The following is a 25582-nucleotide window of genomic DNA, read 5'->3' on the forward strand; positions in this document are numbered from 1 at the left end:
AAAGGTTGGATAAAAGTTGTGCCTTAGGAGAAAATTGATTTTTTTTACAAAGGAAGGAGTCACCATTGCCTCCCAAAGAAATCTGTGCTGGCATGTGTGTTCAGTGCTCCCATAAGTGATCTACAAAAGAGGGTGAGCAGTGAAGTGTATGTGATGATAGGAAGTGATGAGTTAAGGGATATGAGGAACAATTGTGAAGAATTACAAAAATAGCCTTTTGTGATCAAGTAAGGGGATATTGGGGCAGTTGATAAAATTCAGAGTAGACAAATGCAATGTGATGTGATGTAGCTAGTAATAAACTGTAGGAAATCTAATAAATCACATTTTTCTATGTAAAGTGACACAGCCTCACTGTGATTCCAGAGAAAATAAATCTTAATTATAATCCATAGTCATATAAAATGTCAAGCTCCTACTTACCTTAGAAAAGAAAATAAGAAATTAGTGGGAGAAGAAGGAAAAGGATTAAAATTGTTCCTGTGTAAATGATGCATACACATTTTGAATATTAAAAGCAGTTTTGGTATCCCTGTCTCATGCAGGGTATAGCATAGCATCAAAATGGTCATAGAAAGGGAACAAAATTGCTTAGGTGCAAAGAACACTATGAAACAAAACTTTTGAACTTGGAAATAAAAGAAGCTGAAACATGACAAAGGTCAGTGAGATGCTAAGTGGCGTAGAAAGCAGAGGAGAAGATCATCTGTATATTCTCTTTTCATGAATAAACTTACTGGGGTTTCAAATGAACCTAACAGATGGTAAATGCTGAACAAACGCAGAAAAGGGTTTTTTTTTGTGGTTTAGGATTTCCTCTACAATACCTGAAAGGCTCTAGTAGTTAGTATAGACTTAGGGGATGACTCAGAGATGAGTTTATAAAGAACTACAATATCAAGGACAATTAAATAGAAAGACAAGGGTACTGGGCTGTCTTCCTTTTAAGAAATTCCTGAGATGCTGCTCATGAATGGGAGGGATATTTTTTTGTCAAAGTCCTCTCTCCTTTGACTTGCTGTTGGAGAAAAGGTACTAAACAGAATGAGCCTTTGATCTGGCTGAATGCAGCTGTTCTTACTTATTAAATTTACTACTACAACAAATTCATTTAAGAAACTGTTTCAAGGAATGAGGAAGATCCAATCTTGCTGACATCTTTTCTCAGTCTCTGTAGCTGCAGAATGGAAGGTGCTATTTACAATCATAAGAATATACATGACTTCATTTTCATTATCATGATTGATCAAAATATCTTTAGCAGCACTGACTTTACTAGAGTTAGTTTTGATGCATTTTATAGTCTTCTTGTTCAAAATACGTGTATCATGCAAAAATTCCCAACTATTATTATATAAATATGTATATGCATACATATATGTTAGTCTTCCACAGAGTACTTTATGAATTACAAGAAGAGTAGTGCTCCTTTTTGCATGGTTTTTTTGTAGAAGCATTTGAAACTTGAAACAAACAAGCAAAAAGAAGTCAGTGAATATGGTAAACAGGGTGGGAAGTTTGTTTAGGGGGAGTATGAGATAAGTAAACCTAAAGACCCGGGAAAATAAAAATCAGACTTTTTAGGAAGTGTTTTCTAAGTTTTTATTTTTGAAGTTTGTTCAAAATCTTACAGCGATGCATTATTAAAATTATACTGATTCCTAGTGATTCTACCACCCATTTGACACCAGTATTTAAGTCAAAATTGCAGTGTTTTGTTTTCTCCATTGGCTCTCACTTAGGGATCACAACAGAAATATTGAGCCTGAGCAGGTGCAATGGGACTGGTACAGGATACACAAAATAACTTTGAAAAAAAGAATAACACTGTTTATTCACTTTAAATATTATCACTTTAAATATTTTTCAACAACAACACAACACAGTTTTCTTAAAATATATTTTTTATATCATAAGGTAAAAATAGCTGTCCAGAAATATCCTCTTACAGACAGTGTATGACAGAAAAATAATAACAAAGGCCAAAACTAAAGTGAAATGTAGGAATAAACCTTTATGGGGTGTATTCAGTGACATTCATTCTACATTCAGCCCAGTAGAACCACTTAATCTCTGCTGATATTTTTTTACATTTTCCTGTTGATGTGTTTATTTTCTTTACTTTGATGATTCTTTCTTCTCTTAAAATACACACAAGAAACAAAGCAATCTTAGCTAATCTCATCAGTGTAATCTCACTGGTCTGTGTTGTCTCTGCAATCAGAAACTGCATTATTTCTTGTGGCATTTTGTATGCTCAACTCTTATCTAATTTGCTGCTACCTGTCACCCTAAGTCTCTTTGTTCCTGGTCTCCAAGTATATCCTCCAACTCTCTTAAGTGGTTTGATGCTGAATTTTACTCCTTTGAAGAGGTGTAACATTTGAGAGTTCTGAAGGTTTTAGACTTGCATATATTGACAAAATAGGTATTATACAGGTAGCAGGTGGCATTTCTTTTCTACATGCTGCTCGGTCAACATGCTTATATCTTAACTAGGCAGAGACAGAAGATTTTTTTCCGGGTCTGTATAGCTCTTAAAACCTCTTTGACTATTGCTTACACAGAAGCAAAATCTTCCTTGAAATTGTGTGTGTGCAGCAATGAATTTTCTGGGAGGTAACTGTGTACTAAATTTCTCCTAGGATTTTTACTTGTTTTTTACTGAACACCAAGTAAACAAGTATATATTTTTATATGCATATAAAATTAAGAACAAACCTAAATAGCATTTCACAGTAATAGTTTTTCTTTATGATTCTCCTTTGCCTCATGTTTTTTGGGTATAAGGTGAATAGGCAATATGTGTATGAATAGCTTCAGTACTGGAGGAATACATACACAAGAGAGTAAAAAAAAAATGGAGGAAAAAAAGGTCTCGGGGTTGTAAGAAACGCTTAAGTTAAACAGTGGTAAAACATTTTATCCCTTATTCCTCATTAAAGTCTGTTTATTTTCCAAAATAATGATGCACAATAACCTGTATCTACAGATAGGAGTACAAAACACGTTTTGGAATAAAATTGGGAGTAATCATTGGCAGTTGGCAACTTCTGCAAGTGGGTAACAAGAGTCTCTGTAAGGAAGCTGCTAAAGATGGCCATGTGGGGGCTGTGAGGGTTCCCTTAATACCCTGGCAATATGGAGTTTGAGAATAAAGGTTAATAAATTTTATATTGTAAACTTTATAACAATATAACTATAAAGTTATTAAAGCTTAAAAATAAAGGCTAATGAAGTTTTACTTTAAGCCATCTCTAGGATTTCCAAAGAGATTGGGAACATAATTTGTCTCCATGGCTGTCAGAAATGAAGCCACTGCATTTACATATGCAGTTACATATGGTATACTGTATTCTTTATACACCAGAATTACAAATATCTGCTCCTAAAATGGGGTTCTGTCTTTGACAGATTTTAGATGAATTGCTAGGATGCACTCCTTTTTCAGTGCAAACTTTTCACACCCAAGTGGTAGGAAGGGTGCTGTGCAGCACAGCTTACAAGGGGTACTTGACTTTCTGTAACCAATGTTGGAGACATGAAGTGGCTGCTTAGAGTAACAGGGTGGTGGGCTGTCACTGTAATTTTCCTTTTCTGTTTTCAGAACATCAGTTTTGTAGTAATTAAATTATTTTAAATTGTTTGTGGCATTTGTATGACATTTCCCCTGCGGTTGTAGGAAGAAGGATACAATGCATCTGCGAGTGTCTGCAAGCATGCTGATAATTTTTAGTGAACAGTACATAAATAAAACATCCATGCTAAGTTCATGGTGTAAGAGGTTCCATCTTTGCAATTGTTGAATAATAAAGATGTCTTGTTAAATTGAATCACATGATAGGTATACCAGAGAAGATTTTTATTTTAAAAGTTGCCTGAATCCTGAATCACCACAGCCTTTTTATCTCTTCATTAGAGTTATTATATTTGAAATTTAGTAAAAGTAAAAAATATTTACTAGTTCTTTAGTTTTAGGACCAAATCCCTTTTATTAAATCCATCTTGTTAAGATTTAGAAACCACCTGCAAAAATTTGACAGCATTTCTCTGAAAGTGTGAGAGACCCACTGCTAGGAAGTTAAAAACAAAATTGCAGTCAGAAATACCCTTCTGGTTTAGGTGTAACAATAAAACACGGGATTTTTCTTGTTCTGAAGTGCCTAAAGTGCATATAATAATCCAAGCATTACAATCCACAGAATGTCCTTATATTTTTCTCTGTTCAAATATTTCATTAAGGGTTCTCTCCAGCTTGGAGTCAGTAGAGCTGTTGTGTGGGGAATTAACAAAATCAAGTGGGAAACTAGCAACAGTGTGCACTGTAAGTCAAGGTTTCGTGCTGAGGACTTCCCGTTAATGAGCTATCATGCTCTCACAACGTCTGTAGAATATACAAACCAGATACAAAAGCCTGCTGAGTAAACCCTTAGTGTTATTTTTTGAGAATAATAATAGTAAAAAAACCCAAACTCAATGCAAACAAAAAATGCCAAATCAAAACAAACAAACAAAAAAAAAAAATAAACCCCCCCAAAAAACCAAAACCAAAATAAAACACCAACCAACCAATCAAAGCAAACAAAAAATAAAAACCCAAACAACAAAAAACAAAACAAAACAACACCAAAAAGACCAAAAACCCCCACTTTTTATTACAAAACACATGGAACTACAAATATTATACCACAGAAATTTTGCTGTATTTTCAAAGTATAGAAATCTTGGTTAGTTGCAACACAAAGCATGTTAAATGTGTCTACATTTTGCTCTTCATGTTAAAGTAGGTTTCAGAGCATCAGAAACTCCGGTATTTTAGTACTTATATAGAAACTTTTTAAATGGCATTTGCCAAAAAGTTTTGAACACTCTCTTGCCATTAGAACTGTCAGTCTGTTGAATTTATGACATTAAAGCTAATGCTGAAATTTCACATTTGAATGAATAAGTCATGCATTTTAATACTACAGAACCTTAGATAATGATTCAATGCATAAAAAGATGTTGAGTGTCTCAGAAAATCCAGCTATGAGGGTTTTTAATCTGAAGGGAAGAATGGTATAAATACAATTTTATGCGCTGTTTTTAATGTAGAAAAAATATTTTAGAATTACGTTTTCATACAGGTACTTATGTAAGAATATATACTGAGTGAGGGAAAAGAAAACCAATTGTAAATTTTCCTTTCTTCTTTTTCAGGTCAGAACTGTGGAGGCTTAGTACAGGGACCAAATGGTACTATAGAAAGCCCTGGATTTCCTCATGGTTATCCAAATTATGCCAACTGCACGTGGATCATTATCACAGGAGAGCGTAACAGGATACAATTGTCATTTCATACTTTTGCCCTCGAGGAAGATTTTGATATTTTGTCAATTTACGATGGACAACCACAGCAAGGCAATTTAAAAGTGAGGTAAGGTCCCTCTTTTCTTTCCCAATTTCTTTCTGTCAGTCTCTTTACCTTGCTTTCTCTCTCCTGAGTATATGTTCTGATGATATGTTAGAACATATATTGTCTCACCCCCAGCCAAGGGGACATAGTGCTCCAAGATCTCCCAGAGAAAGATGTTAATCCAAATTTCAGACTGTTATGGCCCTAGTTGGTGTGTCAATAACATCAGTTGTACTTAAAATTTACACAGTCCAAGGTCAGTTTTGGTGAAGGCCCTGAGCACAGAAGTATTCCAAAATTTCAGTATTTTTTTTTATTTTTCTGCTGGTGGAGTTCAGGATTTGCCAAGAGTCCCTTTCTTGAAGGGGGTAGTCACCAATTTTTGAAAGAATTCTTACTGAGATTAGTTCAGCCATAAATTGTTTGACATTGCCAAAATTGAAATTCTTCTCCGTTAAGCAGTTAGGGATCTTTAAAGGTCAGAAACTGGTGTGTCTTATCTTTCCAAATACCGCTGACGTCATGAAGAGGCTTTATGGAAGCTTTTTGATTTGAAGATTTTTCACAACTTCAGGTTTTGAAGCATTAATTTCATTGGTGTCTTGTTGTAAATTCCTCGGTCATTTGCTGGATCTGGACTGCAGAGCTGGAAAGCAAACAGCGCTCACAGTGCTGCTCTGTCATTTTCTATTCAGGCACGAGATTTATTGAGTACAGTAAAACACTGCTGTCGGTTCTGTTGTCTGATTACCCTTTTATATGCTGCTGATTTATACTATAGTGCTAAAACAAATGTGGGAGCATCACCAATTTGTTCTGCATTTTAGTGAGTATCATCACTGGATATTTTTGACAGGAACAATGTTCTGATTGATTGTTTACAAAGTTCTGAAAACTTTGGAAGGTAGCACACAGCTACCAACAATTTAGATGCACAGTGTGTGGGCTTCATTTACTGTACTTAACTGACCTTTGGTACTTGTATCACCTGTAAAAAGGAGAAATATTTCTTTTTTTTATGTCAAATGCTTGTATTAGCATTATCTAACATGCCTGCTTGTTTTGTGCTAATCTCTCAGTAGAAAGTAGTTTATTATAACAGATATTTTATAATAAAGCAGACATTTTTTTTTCTCATTGCTTGTATTTGCCATCAGTTACCTTCACAAATGGCATTATGAAGAAAAAAGCATTTGTTGGCTTTGCAGCATGCAGAGGTTAGCATAGCAGAATTTGAATGACAGGTTTCTATTGACTTCTCATATCCCATGTCATACCCTTTGTTTTACAAAGAGCATTCACAGGTGTACCCCTCTGCAGTTATGCATTTCAAGACAATTCTTTTGGCAAATATTGAAAAATTATAGTATTGGTCTTTTAGCTGACAGCATGCAGATGCAAGAGAGTATCTTGGAAGCTGTGTTTCAGGGCATGCGCTTATTTTTCCCCATAGTTAAAATATTCCACTACATTTTGGGTAACTGTGTTTCTTTAGCCATCGTGCCAAATCTGGAGCTCTTCCTTGAAAATAGCTGTGTATCTACATCACCACCACAAACTATAACAATTAAGTACTGCTCACTCCATATTTTGGATAGTATTTTTTCAGCTGCTACAGCAAAATTGAGTAAAAATGAATAGTATGTTTAACTATTTTGTTGTGCTGCCTGAATGAGCTTTCAGTATGCTAAATATGCACCAGGATACTTCCACTACTTATTGATCATAAAATCAAAAAAACACATATAAAATATATTTAAATAATTAGGCAAAGGAATAAATTGGTTTAGGCTAATAGTGTGGAGAAAAGAAGCCAAACAGGGGTGATTGCATGTACATGAACTTTGGTTAATGCATTATTAACGCATATACTGGTTTAAGGAATAAATTAGACCTGGTAGTAATTACAGGCTTTTGTAAGGTTGTTGAGAATTAAGGCATTAGTGGGAATAGCGTAAACAGAGGATAAGGTACTAACAAGTGCTATTTTACATCTTCCTATTTTTCTAGCAAAAATCTAATGTATCATTCTGAAATTCTGTGTAATTGAGACATGTGACCCAAAATTGTCCTTAAAAAATTGTTACAGTGGATTTATTTTTATCATTGTAAAGATCATAGAACAAAACCCAAGATTTTACACACAATATATCATTTATATATATATAGATATATAGTGTGCATATTTATATCCATATACATATATTTCATCCAGGACTGCAGCACAGGCTGGGATCCATCCATCTGGGGAGCAGCTCTGTGGCCAGGGACCTGGGGGTGCTGGTGGGCAGCAAGCTCGCTGTGAGCTCACAGCGTGCTGCTCCTGCAGAGAAAGCCAGCAGGGCGCTGGGCTCACCAGGGACCAGCAGAGATTAACAAGCCATTGTCCCGCTCTGCTCAGGGCCTGCCAGGCCACGCCTGGGATGCTGCCTTCAGTTCTGCTCCCACTGCACAAGAAGACGTGGACAGGCTGGAGGGGTCCAGAGAAAGGCCACAAAGATGATCAGTGACTGGGAAGTTTCCTTGTGGGAAAAGACTGAGAGGACTGGGCTTGTTCAGCCTAGGGAAGGGGAGACCTTGTCACCATGCTCCAGGACTGAAAGGGTGGCTACAAAGAAAATGGAGATTCACATTTTTTACAAGGAGTCGCATGGAAAAATTAGGGTTTATAGGGTACAAGTCACTTCTGGGTAGATTCCAAATGGACACACAAAGAAATTATTTCACAAAGAAAAGCATCAGCCATTGGAAAAATCTCCCCAGGGAGGTGGAGGATTCCCTGGTATTGGATGCTTTTAAGATTCGGCTGGACAGGATGCTGGACCATTTAGTTAGGCTGTGCTTTTGCCAAGAAAGGTTGGACCAGAAAATTCTTCAGGGTCCTTCCCACCTGGAATTCTATGACTATGGTTTTGTGATATATAAAAAGAAGTTTTAAGTCTAATGGCACCTGTTATGATAATGCTTTGTTGCCTAATGTAGTCTTAATTCTACAGAGAAACAAGCCGTTAGATAAATGATTTCACCATATATTAGAAGCAAAACAAATATTTCAGTTCTATATTATTGAAAAAAACTTACATTAAAGCAAATATATTGCTTTCTCAGTTGATGGAGAAAGATTTCAAAATATAGCTACATTCTAATTTAACTGAGAAAAGGTGCAAAATATATTTTTGATTTGCATTTTATATTCCAAGGAAATTTTCTTTTTTTATATGCAGTTAATTTTCAGTATGTAAAACTCATACAAATGAAGCAGAGATGCAAGTGAGGTACACTGAGACAACAGTTACTATTCAGATGTGTTCCTTGTGGGTCATTTCCTTAGGTAGCATTATATTCAGTAATCCAGTGTAATCCAGGAGCTAGCAAACATTTATTTTGACTTTTTTTCTTTGTCATATATATCAGATAAAATAGAAAATGGCTATATTTTTAAACAGAGAGGAGAAATGTATCAACAAGACATAGAGACACAGGTCAGCCCTGAAGAGGCTCAGCGTAAAGGCAGATGGGAACTGACAAAGTGAGCATTGACTGCCAATAGATACATTACCTGCCACAGACAAGTGACTTCAAAACAAACATCTCAAGAATTTATAGATTTCAAAGCTCATTTCAGGGTTGGTTGCAATACCTATTTTCTACATCTGAAAAATGCTCATTAATTTAAGCATAATTCTTGTTACAATATATTTTTTCTATATGCAGAATTCCTGAATAGGGGATTCATAGAGAGGTGTAGGGAAACCTTAACAGGAGTCGATAAACAGAAAAGCGCCTCTGTTGCAGAAGAGGTGGGGTGGGATGTAAGTTGTCTGTTAAGACACAGAACTATGAATTTTACAGATGTGGTGAATTGAGACTGTTTGTGCGGTTTCCTCCATCTCAGTTTATACCATAAGTCTGCATTTTTTGTCTATGTCAAATACAGGTAAATGCTGTAATCTCTGTGTTACAATGTCTGGCAGTAGAAGTTACTCTTTTAGTATCTCACACTTAGTTTACTTAAGAGTTAGTTGCAGACCTGTGTGATAAAATCTGAAAAAAACTTTTTCAGGTTTTTCCAGACAGTCCTAAAAAAACTTTTAATAATGATTCCAAACAATTTGGTTTTCTCTCACACAGCAAAGCTGCTAATTAAATTATATACATATATATTAAATTAAGACACATACATGCATCTGTGATTATTTTTACTGTTTGTATGCACATCTGTCAGTTATTTTAGACATACATTATGTATATTCTTTGGAAAGTGATTTTAAAATGTCTACTTCCCTTCATGGCTTCTCAAGCCTTTCAAGCATTATTTACTTTACTGCAGCCTAACGAATAATATAATAGATGTTGCTTGTTATTACTCATATCAGTTGAAGTAAACAGTTTTGTTTTAATGGAGCAGTAATACATATGATGAAAGTTGCTAATGTAATGTAATAAAATACAGCTTACAAAAAATTTTCTGACAAGAATGTTTAAAATGTGTGTTGAATAGCAATATATTCCTTCTGCTTTCTTGAATTGTGCAGCAGTAATAGGGATTAAATATGAATTATTCACAGTATTCACTTTTCCCTGTCTCCAGCAAGCAATAAACCATATGTATATTCTGTACATCATAATCCAAGTGTAGAGGTAATACTTGAAGTCTGAGGTCTCACTTGCTATTTATTCTCTTTTACCTTAACAAACCATGATTTATCATGTATGCAACATTTCAAATTTTTGTTTATTTTTGTTCTGTTTCTTTGTTGTTTATTTTTTGATTGTTTCTTCAGAAACCATTTCTGTCTTCCATCTCTCCAGGGTCAAGAGAACAGTGAAGCAATGATGGGGTGATTGACTTTTCTACAGAACTGCTGACACTGCAGCAGCAAGAGCTTTGTGCAGTTTAAAGTTCTTTTTTCAATTTTCTTTCCCCATGAAAATGGCATATGTAATTTTTTAAACCTTTTTATTGCACATCGTTTCCTATAAAGTATAGAACACTTTTGTGTGTGTGAGCTGGTGGCTGGGGCTGTGAAGAAAAGAATATGTGTTTGTAAAGTAGCATTTTTCCAGCTGTAGCTTACCTAGAACACAGCACAAAGTAACAGGCTAGTGTTCAAATTTTTAAAACAAGGTTATTGAATAATTTCAGCAGAACATTCTGGTACTTCACATTTCTGGAGGAAAAGAAAAGTTTTTACTGTATATTATACAATTAGTACTGAGCTCCTGCCAGGAGACATGCCCATCAATGACTACTGTTCCCTTTTTTATGTTAATCATAGAATCACAGAATAAAATACAGAATGACTTGGGTTGGAAGAAAGATAAAAGACCACCTAGTCCCAAGCCTCTGCAGTGGGCAGGGACATCTTCCACAAGACCAGGTTGTTCAAAGCCCCATCCAAACTGAGCTTGAGTACCACGAGGGGTAGTGCACACACAGCCTCCCTGGGCAACTTATTCCAGTGCCTCAAAACCCTCTTGAGGAAAGAATTTAATACCTAATTTCCTAATATCTAATCTAGAGCTCCCCTATTTCAGTTCAAAACCATTGCACCTTATCCTGTCACTCTTTCCTGGATAAAAATTCCCTCTTCCTCCTTTTTATAAGTCCTTTTCCTTCTTCCCTTGAAGTGCTGGAGGCTGCACTGAGGTCTGCCCAAAGCCTTCTCCCAGCTGAACAACTCCAGCTCTCTCAGACTGTCTTTGTTGGAGACGTGCTCCAACGTTCTGATCATCTTTGTGGCCCTTCTTTAAATCAGATTTTCCTAAGGTTTTTCACCTATTAATGTATTAGGAAGAGGACAATCTGTAGTACAGGGCTAAAATGTGATTCATCATACATTACATGGCTGTTTAAGGAAAGAAATCAAGTTATGACCTGATCACCTTAATGTTGACAAATAGTTTCTGCCAACATGAAAAGAGAATACAATGGAAAGAAAGACAATTTATGTGTGCAATACAGGTTCAAACTCATGTTTGAAGTATTGGGGTTTTTTTTCCCTCATGTGGATAAAAGGTAAAATACCTATTCCCAAAATTTTAGCTTCCCAATTCAAAATCATAAGCTTTCTAATTTTGTTGGCAAGCCTAAATGCTAAAAAGATTTAACAGAAGTTGTATTAAATACAAAGTCAAATAAGGAGTCTTACTAGCAAGCTAATTATTCACCAATTAGGACATCTATAGATCATATTAATTACAGGTTTTAGGTTAATACTAAATGATGGCCAACCAAAAAAGAATTTTTCCCCCTCCAAAGCCATGGAAGTCCCACCTAAAAAATTCTATTTCATATTTAAGGAACTGTTATTTCTTGGAGGAAAAAAATAGATTCATTTAAAAAAGAAAAACGGTGCTTGAATGTATACTGTAATATTCATCATCAGTTATTTAAAGCTTTTTTTAAAATGTAGTTAAGTCAGCATGGTAAGATGCATGTGAGACTCACCATAGTGAAAAAGAGAAAATGTATCTGTGCTCAATGTCTTTTTCCTCTTGGAGCTAGATCTCCTTTTTCATCTGACACTGGCTTTAGTATATATTTGAAAAACATATAGGTGTTGCTTCTTTGCCTCTTCCATACTTTTGAAACTGAGCCTGTATAAGTGTCAGCAGTGGTTTGATGCATTTTTATGTAGTACTCTACTATCAAAAGTATTAGAAAGTGAGGACTTAGAAGATGGGAGCTGGGATATGGTTCCAAAACAAACAATTTTACAACTAAACAGGTGATAACATTAATTCAATTACTCATTGCAAAACAAATTTTTATTCTTAAATTCTTTAAATTTTGAGAGTGAAGACAATTGCTGCCCTTTATTTTCTGCCATCTAAACATATATTACACATACAGAGTGCATTAAGCAATTTTATATTAGTATTTCTGCATCTTCTGTTATGTTGAAAAGATAAGTCTGGTTTGTTTTAAATGATATATGTTGAATTGACATGATTATGTATGAAAGCCCTGCTGATCAGCATTCCTAAATACTGTGTATACAATAATTATTGCAACTGTCCTTGGTCAGACATCAGTCACTTCCCTTTGCTTGTATTCTGACTGCACACTAATAATTAAACTACAGCTGTTACAAAATTTTAAGCTGGACTCCACAATGAGAAGGAAGTCCAGTCGTCAAAATCTGACCCCTTTTGATTTGTTGCTGTACATCCTTATTGTGGGATTTTCTATAATTTCTATGTAACTGTGGTAGATAACATTTTATTTAGTCTATAACCTATGTGCTATGAAGACATTTTGATGCTTGTTTTTTTTAGAGAGGAAAAACATATTTTACATGCTAGCTGTCAAATTGAAGGGGACTGAAAAACCTTTATAAAATGTAGTAATCATATTTCTGATGCATGTAATTAGGTTAAACTATGAATCATGTTCTCTTAATGTCATCAGGTAATTACCTGCTTGCCTTAACTGAGCCTTGTGATTACTGACTGTATGATCACAGTCTGGTTTAGGATCACTCTGTGCTAGACAGAGATGTAGTGATCATGGGACAGATAGAACATCAGAAATGTTCAAGCATTTGAGGGGAATTCTGCAGTCCATTATTTCTGAATTTCCACAGTGGAAGTTCAGCACTGTCTCGCCTGTCATCCAGTCACACACAAAAAATTTCTCTTGTAAAACAAATTTGGTAGACAAGTGTTCTCATAATCTTGCAGTTTCTGATATTACTTCGAGACTTTCCTCGGTTTTCATACTGTTTGTGTTCACAAGAGTACGTGCTGACATTATTAGGGGCCTTGGATTTTGACAGTTATGTTTTTCCCACTCCAGTCTAAAGTATACTCCTGCTGGAATCCCAGATTATTCTTGTATTCATATTTGCATTTGAGTGAAAACTATGTATTCTCATCGCCATTCAACTCAATGAATTCATTAAGAATGCTAACTAGCCAGTGGCTAAGTGAAGCCCATATAATGAGACTGACTCTGATAATAAAGCAGTTTGAAGAGAAGTTTTGAAAATAGGCCCAATTCTAACCAGGCAGGGAATAGCATACTTTAAACCTTCTTTTCTGTCTACAAACCTCATTTATATGTTTCTCTCTTTCAGAAAACAAGATAATTTAAAAAATAATCTTTTGTTTATCTTCCACACCCCCAACACACACACATATGCACTGGTGGATTGTTTTTGGAGAATCATGAAACAAAAGCCAAATGGCAATGAAATGAGAATAACAGATGCCTATATTACACTGCCCGTTTATCTTTGTTGCTAAGATGGGCTTCTTGTGGCTTCTGAAGTAGAGTATGCATATTAAATTCATAAATAATAAAATGGTGATAATTTTAATGTAAATTATTAGAAATTTTTCACCAAAAACTCCCCCTCATTCCTTGTTTTATTGTACTTGAGATAATTCCTAAATTAACGAGACAAATCGGAGACAGAATGGCTGGAAAGTGGCCCAGAAGAAAAGGGTGCTGGCTGGCAAGTGGCCCAGCACCTGGGGGTGCTGGTTGACAGTAGCTGAACATGAGCCAGTGTGTGCCCAGGTAGCCAGGAAAGCCAATGGCATCCTGGCCTGTATCAAGAATAACGTGGCCAGCTGAACCAGGGAATTGATTTTCCCCACTACCTGGCCCTGGTGAGGCCTCAAATCCTGTGCTCAGTTCTGGGCCCCTCATTTCAAGAAGGGCATTGAGGGGCTGGAGCAAGTCCAGGGAAGGGCAGTGGAGCTGGGGCAGGGTCTGGAGCACAAGCCCTGCGAGGAGCAGCTGAGGGAGCTGGGGGGTTTAGCCTGAAGAAAAGGAGGCTCAGGGGAGACCATATCACTCTCTACAACTACCTGAAAGGAGGCTCTAGCCATGTGGAGGTTGGCCTCTACTCCAAGGCAACCAGCAATGGGACAGGAGGAAATGTCTTCAAGCAGTGCCAGGGGAGGTTCCAGTCGGACATTAGGAAGAAAATTTTTACTGAAATACATAACATCCCCAAATTCTCTGGGCAATTTATTCCCCTGCACAATAAACAGTTTCTTCCTAGTATCTAATCTACATCTACTCTCAGTTTGAAGCTGTTCTGTCTTGTCCTGTCACTACACGCCCTTGTAAATAGTTTCTCTCCACTCTCCTTGTAGGTTCCACTTAGATACTGAAACGATGAAATTAGGCCACCTCAAAACCTCCAGTCTGAACAAACTCAATTGCCTCAGGTTTTCCTCATATGATCCCTCTGATCATCTTGGTGGCCCACCTCTGGACTCACTCCGACACGTCCATGTCCTTCTTGTGCTGTAGACCCCAGAGCTGGATGCTGTGCTTCGAGGGGGGCCTCGCCATAGCAGAGCAGAGGGGCAGAATCCCCTCCCTTGACCCGCTGCCCAGGCTGCTTTGGATGCAGCCCAGGATACAACTGGCTTTTTTTACACACTGCCAGGGCATGCTCAGCCTCTCATCAACCATCACCCCCAGACCCTTCTTGGTAGGGCTACTCTCAGCTGTTGGTTCCCCAGCCTGGATTGATATCAGGGCTGACCAACCCCAGGTGCAACACATTGCACTTGGGCTTGTTAAAACTTCATGAGATTCTGATTCCTCTTGATGACATTACGTCCTTCAGGTGTGTCAACAGCAGGACTCAGCTTGGTGTCACCTGAAAATTTGTTGAGGGTACACTCTATCCCTTAATCTCATCCTTTACTATACTTAAAAGTTGTAACAGTTTGGTGTTTTGAGAGCATTCTTCAGAAGGAAAAATGAGACAAGACCATTGCTTTGTTCCTAGGGATGAAGTAATAAAGTAGGGATTCCCAAAAGAACTATGCAGGGACCATATGTTCCCAGATTCAAGGTAAAGAGGACCAACATCCTTTGTCTCACAGTTTATAAATTTTCTATCATAAAATTGATTAAAGTTTCCTATTAAAAAAACAGGGTTTTTCTTTGCATTTAGGCTGCTATATGTGAGAAAATTATTCAGATATTCCTTTGTGACAATGAATGAAGCATTTGTATACCTTTTTGAAATTCTGCATTTTTTTCATTAAAGGGAAGATGGTTGCCCAATATTTAATGGCAGAAATTACAAAAGCTATTTGTCTTATGATGGAGAGCAAATACTATGGTACAAATACATTGTTAGTAGCATAATTTCAAGTATCAAAGAGGAAGAGTTACTGGTGTTTTACAGAAAGCAAATGATTTTAAAAGAAAATTGCTTTTTAAGGTAAATATTCCTTTTTTTAATGTCAGAAGTGTTAACTAGAGAGAACAGTAATATTAAACAAAATTATGTTTCTAATAAAGTCCAAGGCATTTGAGTAACCTGGTTTAGTGGAAGATTCCCTGCCCATGACGGGTTTGGAACTGGATGATCTTTAACATTTCTTTTAACCCAAATCATTCTGTGATTCTATGAGTACTTTGGAGAATTAATTTCACAGGGTTTTAGTTAGAGAACAGTTATTGCATGCTGTCACATGTCTGAGACAAACCTGTGCAGCCAAGTTAGAAAGTATCCAGGGCAGTAGTAAAGCAACCATCCTTTCACACAGCAAAACCAGAATTTCACAACCACTGTAGAGAAATAAAGATTTTAATTAATACTTCTCACATTTGGTTTTCTATGTTATGTCTTTCAAAATCGTAATACCTGCCAACAAATGATGTAGTACATTAATTAGATTGCTACATTTTGTCCAAAATTATGAACTGAAGTTGTGGTATTATTGTGCATATATCAAAAATCATGCCTATCACTTTTGTGTCGCACATCATTTTATTTAATATTTGTAATCGGAAAGAGTTGTTTACAATATTATACCTTCTTATCTTATCTTGAAAGAGGTAAAGTACTGAAAAAGACGTTCTAAAAAAATTCAAAGTAACCTTGAAGTTTCAAACAGTGTCACTGAATAAGCTTAACATCGCTCTGTACAGCAAAAGAATATGTTGCTTGGTTAAACCTTACAGTGTGCAGTCCTTCAATAAATGTTCCGCAGCATACTGAATGTGAGGTTCTGAGAAGCATGACATTTAACAAGAAAAATCTCTCTCAGACATAGCTTCATGTTTTTTTCCTTTAGAAATCATTGGAAATATATGGAGAAAAGCCTCCCTTTCCTTATAAAGATAAAACACCAGGCCATTAAAACACCAAGCCATCAAAATTTCCTTTGTGAGCTGCAAGCATGAAAGAACAAATTGAGCATAACAAGTAAACACAAGGATCACGAATAAGATTTTTGTTTGTTTGTTTGTTTCTTTTTAATGTTTTAGGGCCTTTAGCCAAATATTCTAATATCATGCTGTGTGAAAAAGATGTTGGTTTCTCTGCTTGCTGTAAGATGTTCCAAGTTTGGAAGGAACTGCCACTCTGAAAAAAAATGATGAAAGAATACATTACCATGAATAACTCAACACTCTCTAGTTAGGGAAGAAAAGCAAGTTATTTACATATAAAATGAAAAAATTATACTCCATCCGTGAATGAGTATCTAATATCAGATTGAAAAGGGGCCAGTTTTGGGCTGGTGCATGGGACGTTTGCATGTGAATTGCTAACTTATAATTAAGTCAATCTCAGCATTCAGTCTACAGTGACCTAGCCTTGATGACAGTGAATGGAAACAAATGGATGCAATTGTCTAGCAAACTGAATTTCAACCTTGATAACAGTTAAGCATTTTATTAACAAGGACTAACATTTTCAGTGCTGTTTTAGAAGAGGTGTAAATAAGACCTTGTAACACGAGCAGAAACTATGGCTTAAAGGAGGTTTTGTGATAGTGGATGCACAGCAGTGACTGAAGTTAGAAAGGCACAAAGTGCAGTGATAGTACCACACTTTGCCCATTGTTCACAATCTCTACAGTTTGTCTGTATCTTACCATTTCTTTTCAATCCAAGGTTTCTTAAAGTTTTTGTCTTCATCCACCCACAATTTCTATGGAAATTACTTTTGTATCAACCCAGGACCTGTATGCTCCCTTTTATGTTTTAACTAACTCTTTTTCCTGGTCTTATTTCAAATTTCTTACCATGATCTTTCCCCATCTGCCAAAATAATGCTTGCCTCATACGCTTACAAAAATACATAATTTCTTTTAGGAGAGAGAATCTTGTAAACATGAGTGTTATGAATCAGTATTTGAGAGACATTTGGAACTGGAAAGTTAATGCATTTGAGTGGACACAAACTAAGTCTGTGCAACTCTGCAAATTATAGGCAACTATGGTCTTTTTTTAAATTCCAAGAAGCCTAGGATTCAGTGACCAAAAAACTTCAAACAGATTCCATAGACAGAAAGAATTTTTCGTGCAAAGACTTAGAGGAGAAAAAAGGATCTTTTACAAACCAAGCTTTCAGAACCTTTCTTTATTTGAACAATTTATTCCAAGTTGGACACTTTGGAGGGAATGAGGCACGGTGAATTCCAATATACGTAGATGTGGACTGTAGGGAAAGTCAAGTTTAAAGTATCCAAAACACTTAAAGGACGCTTTTTTCTACTTCAAACAAAATCATAATAGAAGAATTCTATGAGACAAATAGAAAACCACAGCCATGAACTCTGAATTCGCCTTAAAAATGCTGCTTCTGAAATCCTTATTTTCAAATTGCACTTCTCATGCTCCTAAGGTGAGAAAGAGCAGAGGAACAGAAGAACAGTATGTGTTGTAGTTGTCCTAGGACTCCATTATACTACAAATCATCAATAATATACCATGCAGTGGTATATTTCAAGATTCAAGATTTTTCCTCTGGCACTACAGCAGTGTCAAATAAGAGGTATAGTTCCAATTGATTTAAGGAAATAACTTACCTAATAAAATCAACAATAATTTAATAAAATAATTTGTGCAATAATTTAACTATATTTTTAAAATTTTTAAGTAAAGGACTAATTTCTAAATTTTTAATAAAGAATACAGTGATTCATTTTACAAAAGGCAGTTTTCAACTATTCAGCTTATTTGGCAACTTTCTGCTATCTATTCAAGCTTACTTTCGCAGTATTGTCTTGTCCTCATTTATTTATTCTTGCTGCAACCATTAATCATAGGTTCTCTCCTTCTTTTCATGAAGACCTTGCCAAAATGGAGGCTTATTAACTTCAGCATTTCAAGACACAGAGAACAGAAAGGAAGAGTTCTTTTTAATATTGGACCTTAATCATTAGTACTGTTCCATTGTTTTCTCTTTGTGTTTTAAACCCTCTATCCTGCCACAAATGGGGAAAGGATTTTTTTCTGCACGCGGTCTGAACAAATCTTTGTAATCTGATAAGTTCACAATAAAATTGATAAGTTCTTCTTCTCAAGAGAAATGTGTTAACACATTCTTGCCAATAAGCTTTCGTTTCCTATGCTCAGAGTTGTTGCTTGTGTGTAGGAAGATTCTGCCTAAATAGAAGTATGAATGCACTTAGCTAAAGTTTTAGCTAAAATTATTTTTTTTGTTTCATGGCAATGATATTTTAGGAATCAATTTATGACTTGGAAATGACTTATTTTTTTTAATTTACATATTTAATATAGCTAGAGGCATCTGATTTCACATTGTGAAAGTGAATTATGTTGTATACTGGTACAATATTGATATGTGAAGACAGAGTGAATTATTGAATATACAAATTCAGGTTTAATTATCATAAGAAATTTACATAATTATCTTTTTCTTGATTTTTTTCAAGTGAGTAGCTGTTAAGACGAATCCCATAAAACTTCTTTGCCTGTTTTAATAGTCCTTACTGTCAGTGTTTGAATGCTCAGTTGATTAGTATGAAGGTATAATAAAGTTTCTACATTGCAGAGTTGACTTAAAGACTTCAATTGGTATGGTATCACCTCATTCAAGTTTTGTATTTGAAATCACTTGATTGGTCAGCTATTTCAGTACTTCATAAAACTGTGCTTAATTTTGAGGGAAAAAAACTCTGAAATAATAACTCCATTACCCAATTAGGGTACGATACATTACTTAATGAATGCACCTTAAAAGTCACATGTATCAGAAATTCAAATGCAAGTTGTCTGAAATATACTTTGCTGGTGTCATTTCAACTCAATCTAACTCCTCTTTTCCTCAAATAATAAAAATTTTAAATTCTTTCTATCATCATTTAGTGTGATTAAGTAAAAATCTCAGTCAAACAGTCAGGTCTTGGAAGCAAACTTGGAACAAGAGATCTTTTTGTTTCTTAAAATATAATTTAATCTCCATTTTATTGTTTGAGAAAAATAGTGTTTTCATTAATAGGTATGTTCTCTTGCTAAATGCTGAAAGATTGTCAAGTGTCTTGGAGTGGAAGGTGTAGAAATATAAAATAGTATCATTGTTTTCCTTTGGCAAAAGAGATCCCATTTCCAGAGTCTTCTCATTCCTTTGGTTCTTCAGAAACATCAGATTGCTGGGTCTGCAAATCTGTATTTCCTGAGCATCTTTTAACTTTATTTATGTTTAAAGGTTTTTAGAGCCCTGGGACCATAATCCAAGGGAAGCAAGCTGCTAGCACATGTGGAGCTTTCCCAGCTCGGCAGTAAGGCAGTCTAGTACGTGCTAAATCAAGTCTTTTGTTTGCAACTGTAAAGACAGGTCCAATGAAGGCAGCTGTACTAACACTAAAGTGATGTTTATGGGCAATAAAAGACACACTTTTGACGTAACAACTCTTGGATCTTTGAACAGAGGAAATAAAGTGGAGATAGAGCGGGAAGTGTATTACCTCAGTGAATGCACACGTACAGCAGAGGCATTGGGGCAGGTTGCAGTGTGTACTTGTGTAAAAGATGATGAAGAGACAAGTATGTCAATGGAAAATATTTTCCTGTTGACTCAGAGAGTCATGGAAATGTTGCTCTGCCCTGCTAGTGTTGGCAGTGCCCCAGTACTACCAGAATATCTAATAGCAGAGCCAGAACTTCTCTCAGATTTTCTAAGGCCTTTAGAAAAACAGGTGAATATTTGGGTCTCATGTTCCTCTTCCACCACAGCTACTTCAGCCATTTTTTGTTTCTTACAGAAAACACGGTGAGATTGAATGAGCCCTCATACATTTTGGATGTAGACCCACTGCCTCATGACTGGCTCTATGTTTTATGTAATTCCAGACACGCAAAATCATGTGATTTGGTTAATTGGATCAAGTTTATGCTGGAGTGAATTTTAGAGTTCACAATTAAATGGGGTTTTTGTGAGTACATAACTTACCTTTCTTTTAGTAGACAAAAATAACCATTCACCTAAATTGGATAAACACCACCAGATGTAAAAAGGGGGTGGCAGAGCTAATAAAAAGGGGTTTGTGAATTCAATAACCATACTGATAGAGTTGCCTTTAATTGGAATGATAAGCATCTCCACAATGATTTTACTGGAGGATCATTTTCTGATTGAGTTAGGAAACAAGGCAGCTTACATCCTTGGCTTAAAATTTTTTAGTGAAATCCATACATAAGGTAAATAATAAAGTATATTACATTTAAGCTTTAGCATTTAAATTTTAGCATGCAAAATTGCATGCCAGGAAACAAAGTGCATTTGTTGAATAAAGCAGGTCCCTCCTTCCCATCTTCATCCTTTTTACCTTAATCTTGACCATGACTTCCTTCTGCTTTTTGCTCTTTCTACTGTAATTGTTTTCTTTTATTCTTATATGTAAATTTCTCTTTAAGTACCATGAATCTAAGCTAAAGCCTAAAGTACATAGTAAGAATTTATTTGTCTCATTTACACTTGGCTTCCTCTTCCTTGGGGCAAATTTACAGCTTCTCTAATTCTATCTTGCTCCCTTGACCACCTCAAAGTGGGACACAAAAGAAGTAGATTGATTGTATCGGGCCTTATCTGCCCAGAGAAATTAAGATAGGGTAAATTCAGGGGTGATTTTAGAACACTCACTAACTAGATGTTGAGAACACTCAGATTGCTCACAGGAGATTGAATTAGTTCACTGGACCTTAAGCACTGGCAGCATCACACCCCCATATGACAGGGAGAGTCCAATCTGCTTTATACAGCTTTCAATTAGGGTGTGCTCAGTGTGGCATTTTGTGTTACTAAAAAGCTTCCTGCTGGTTCAGAGTGTGAGCAGACTACAGCTTTTAGCTTTCTGCAAAATACCTCCGTAGGTGTAACTAGAGAGCACCCTTAGGCAAAGGAACTTACTCTATTTTAATTTTTTAAAAAAAAGCATCCAGCTTTTAGTTTGCAGTAAAAGTGATAAATCAGTGAAAAATAGCTAGTGTCCTTAATTTTATTGTGCATTAACATTTACTGGCAGGTAGATAGGTTTTCAGCACACAGTTTCAGAGTGTGGTTCAGTTGATAAATATCCTTGCTTAGACTGGAGAAATTGGCCCTGATGCTGCTCTCCACCCAGTTCCCATGGGAATACTTAGCCACGCTGCCTTGCACCAGCACAGTGGTGCATTTAACAAACCTGTGTAATTTGCTGCACTGTCAAAAACCTCTTAGTGGTTCTTCTGTCTTTATTATAAATACTTAAACAAATTTATAATGATTGAACAGAATGCCAGTTACCAGTGTAAGGTTGGAAGTGGCAAATGTTGTGGTAATTCGAAATTAGAGATTTGTGGAGCATTCTAGCTGGCTTATTCGTCTTGTTATCCATATCCTCAGTATTCAGTAATATCAATTTATGTGTTTAGTATAAATTCAGAGAAAGTAGCATTAGGACAAGAAATAGAAGTATCATAAATTTTTTGACAAACAGATTTTTATTGGAAAATACTGAAAGTCATATTACTTGGAGTAATAAATTAACTTCACAAAAAAACCCCCAACAACCTACACATTGAGCACATTGTGGTTCCATGAATGTTTAGGACAACCTGAGAAATGTCATATTTCAATTTTCACACATCTCTTATCCAATGAAATTAGTGAGTAAATGAGTCAATTGGTACTGGAAATCTGATTCCCATCAATAAGCTCATTAAGTGGTGGGGAAAAGAAGATGTTCCTTTTTAATTTTTTTTTTTTAGCTTGTGAAATTGACAGCTTTAAGAAAATAGGTAGAATTTTTGTTGTTTAGAAAAAAAACCTTGGAAACAAGAATGCTGATAAGAAGCAGTAGCCAGAAGAGGCAGGAAAAAAAGCAAAAAGCTTTCATAACCAGGATATACTTTCCATACAAGCCTTCTTCCCAACATAATGGTAATAAAAATAAAAATAATAATAATAATAATAATAAAAAGGCCTCCATGTTTTAGAAGAAAATTTTGCATTTTCATGTAAGTTTTTATGAACTCATTTATAAAAATGTAATGTTATTTGTGAACAGGGTGATCAAATCTAATACTCCAAGTACATTACCTTGAAATTAAAGCATCTCACTATAGTGGGAGATGGAGAAGTACTTAAGCTGTGCCTGATAGTTCATAAGGCAAGGCTTTCTCCATTACCTTTAAGTCACAGTTCCAAATAATTATTCTTTTTGTGAAGGGACTTGTCAGAGTTCTCTCAGATCCAGTGCTGTGAAGTGCATTGAACAGAAATGAATTGCAAACCATCTTTACATTCTCATTTGCTGATATATTATGTGGAAAATTTTGTTCTCCATTCCCTTCATGTATGGAAAAGGAGTAAAAGAATACCTTCTTTCTTCTGCATTTGGTTTTGTTTCAAATCTTCACAGTGTAACCAAAAACTGTTTGAAGTAAATGCTAATTTCTACCTCTTTAAGACAGATAGATCCCCTTAGCTTTGGTTTTCCCTACTGGTAATATAGAAGATGTTGTCAGGTCTCCCTGATGTTTTATTTGCAGTTTCACACACCTAATGGCCTTTGTTATTTCACAATCACATTGAAGTGAAGCCGAACTGGTATCTTTCATGTCTGACAGTGGTTTTTTTTGCTTGACAGATGTAATTTTTTTTACAAGTCCAGTCTTCCATTTAGTTTATCAGTCTTTCCTCACAACATTAACTTCCATAAAACATCATCATAGACAGGAAAAATATCTGAGAAGACGTGTATGTCTCAGCATTCTTCTGTATTGTACTTTAGAGGGATTCATAAGGTAGGGTTTTTTAATCTGGTATTCATTTACTTTTGCACTGAACTTTTGCAACTATTCTGGTTTAAATGCAGTTGATGTGGACAGTCATAGTTAACATGAGATTTATAGGACTGACCTCCAGCAGTCTTCTCTTCCACATCATGAAAAAATATCAATGTAATAGTCTATTTTTGGGTCACTGGACTTTGGAAGATGAACTTGAAGAAAATGATTTGCAGCTGAATGTCTTTAAAGTTCAAAGACACCTGAAAGCTTACCACTCTTGTTAGCTGCCAAGAAAGGCTGAAAGGAGGTGGAAAAATGGCCGAAAGGAGAGGAGTAGGCAAAGACAGCAACTAAGAACCAGGGAATCTGAGGTTTATTTCTGAATCCTTCTCTAAAATATTTTGTGACTTGAGACATACCATTAACATTTTTTTTTTGTTTGCATTTTCGATATCAAATACGTGGTCAAGATAATTTTTGGATTTAAAAATTTAAATAACTTTTTGTGAAATATCTTCTAGAATTGAAAGAGATATATATATAGCCTAGGTTTAATTTTGTCTTCTCCATGTATTTATACAGTGGCAGTGTAGCACAAGTCCATAAAGGCTTTACATGGGCAAGGATCACTTTGAAAATCTGATGCAAATTCACAGTTAAATTGTGTGTAGTCTCTAACACAGAAAGTGAGAGTGAGAAAGTGTCAGCAGCAAAAGAGCAGCATCCAGAGAAATCTAAAATATCACCAAAGTTCCTCTAAATATTTTTTCCCTTCATTGTTTTTTCCTCTGCAATTCTCCCAAGGGTATACACAGAAGTTAATTCTTATGGAAAGAGAATATTTGTGGAACACAAAATAGTGATTGCTTTTTTAAAACAAAGATATTTTCTAAAATATGGCTTTTTGTTACTGTTGTTTAATCTACACAACTCTGAAGAGCCAGTCTGGAAATCATCCAGGAGTATCTGTCCTGGAGTGGAATATTCCCATGTTAGCTTAAGGAAACAGAAACCTATTTAAAGATATCAGTGTCATAATCCATAAAATCATTTGTAAGATTTGAAAGTAATAAGTTTTGATTTAAACCATCAATATATCCTGTTTTATGACTATACCGAATACCTCTATTGAGAAGGGATTTTATAGAAAATTTTGGACATTTTATTTTTTGGGACAAAATTCTACTATCACCTGTAGACATCAGGTGCTGTTCAGTGAATTCACACACATTTTGAGAGGAACTGTAAATGTCATTATAGCTTCTGGACATGATTTTGGATTTTGACAGAGAATAAGAGAAAAATGTTGGAAATGTTGGAAAATTTTTGTTGTAATAATATCATGTATACTAAGCTAATATGATAAAATATTATGTACTTAGGTATCCTTTGTTTTCTTTGCAACAAAATAATATGGATTCAATTTATCTTAGATGTATATATTAAATATATGAGGAACTGCCCTTTGAAATTGCCCTCTGATTAAAGAGACAATGTCAATTCAATTGAAATTTAATTTAAATCTCATGTTTAGAGCAGTGTGGCATCCCAAGACAGAGATTTCTTGTACTTGTAAAACTGTTTAGTGATCTGGTGATTCTATGATATGGTTGCTTTCTACCAAGAAAAAATATGAAGAGAAAGAACACCTTTTTCAGATAATTCATAGGTGTGTATGTATTGGATCAGAAGGTGATCTAAGAGGACAATACTGAGTTTCTGTATTATCTGGCTTCAATGGGAATTTAGGTTTTGTTGCTTTTTCCTCAGTTTTAGTCCTTTTACAGCTAAAGTAAAAAAAAAAAAATAAAAATGAAAGCCCAACCAATCCTACAAACACATTTTTACAAATATTTTTTTCCACAAATTAAAAAAAAAGTTCTACAGGTCTCTAAAGAATTTATTACACTAAAATTAGCTCTCAGCTCATGAGTTTAGGTTTCCAGTGTGGGAAGCAATGTTAGATCATTGCCTATTTGTAATCTTGCTCTTTCCCAAAATAAAATGTGATTTATGCTTTTATCTCGAGGTTTAGTAGGAACTGTGAGAGCTGATGTATGTGTTTGGACAGAGCTGCGCAGCAGCTTCTTTTTCTGATATGTGAGCCAGAGGAAAGGTTTCATCTGTGTGTGCTGGAATATAACCAAGGGTTGTATCGCCTGGTAAACACAGCAGGACAGTCT

At 35.5% G+C, this 25582-nt stretch overlaps 1 protein-coding gene across 2 annotated transcripts in view; it reads left to right on the forward strand.

Moving 5' to 3' along the window:
• The window catches only part of CSMD1 (CUB and Sushi multiple domains 1), a 1060835-nt gene that overhangs the window by 210661 nt on the left and 824592 nt on the right, over positions 1-25582 (forward strand). For both annotated transcript variants that reach the window (XM_063150718.1, XM_063150717.1), the window contains exon 2: positions 5200-5416. In XM_063150718.1, coding sequence (XP_063006788.1) covers positions 5200-5416 — 217 coding nt within the window. The remainder of the gene's footprint in view (positions 1-5199; positions 5417-25582) is intronic.

The sequence above is a fragment of the Melospiza melodia genome, chromosome 3, assembly GCF_035770615.1.
Source record: "Melospiza melodia melodia isolate bMelMel2 chromosome 3, bMelMel2.pri, whole genome shotgun sequence".
Lineage (NCBI taxonomy): Eukaryota > Metazoa > Chordata > Aves > Passeriformes > Passerellidae > Melospiza > Melospiza melodia.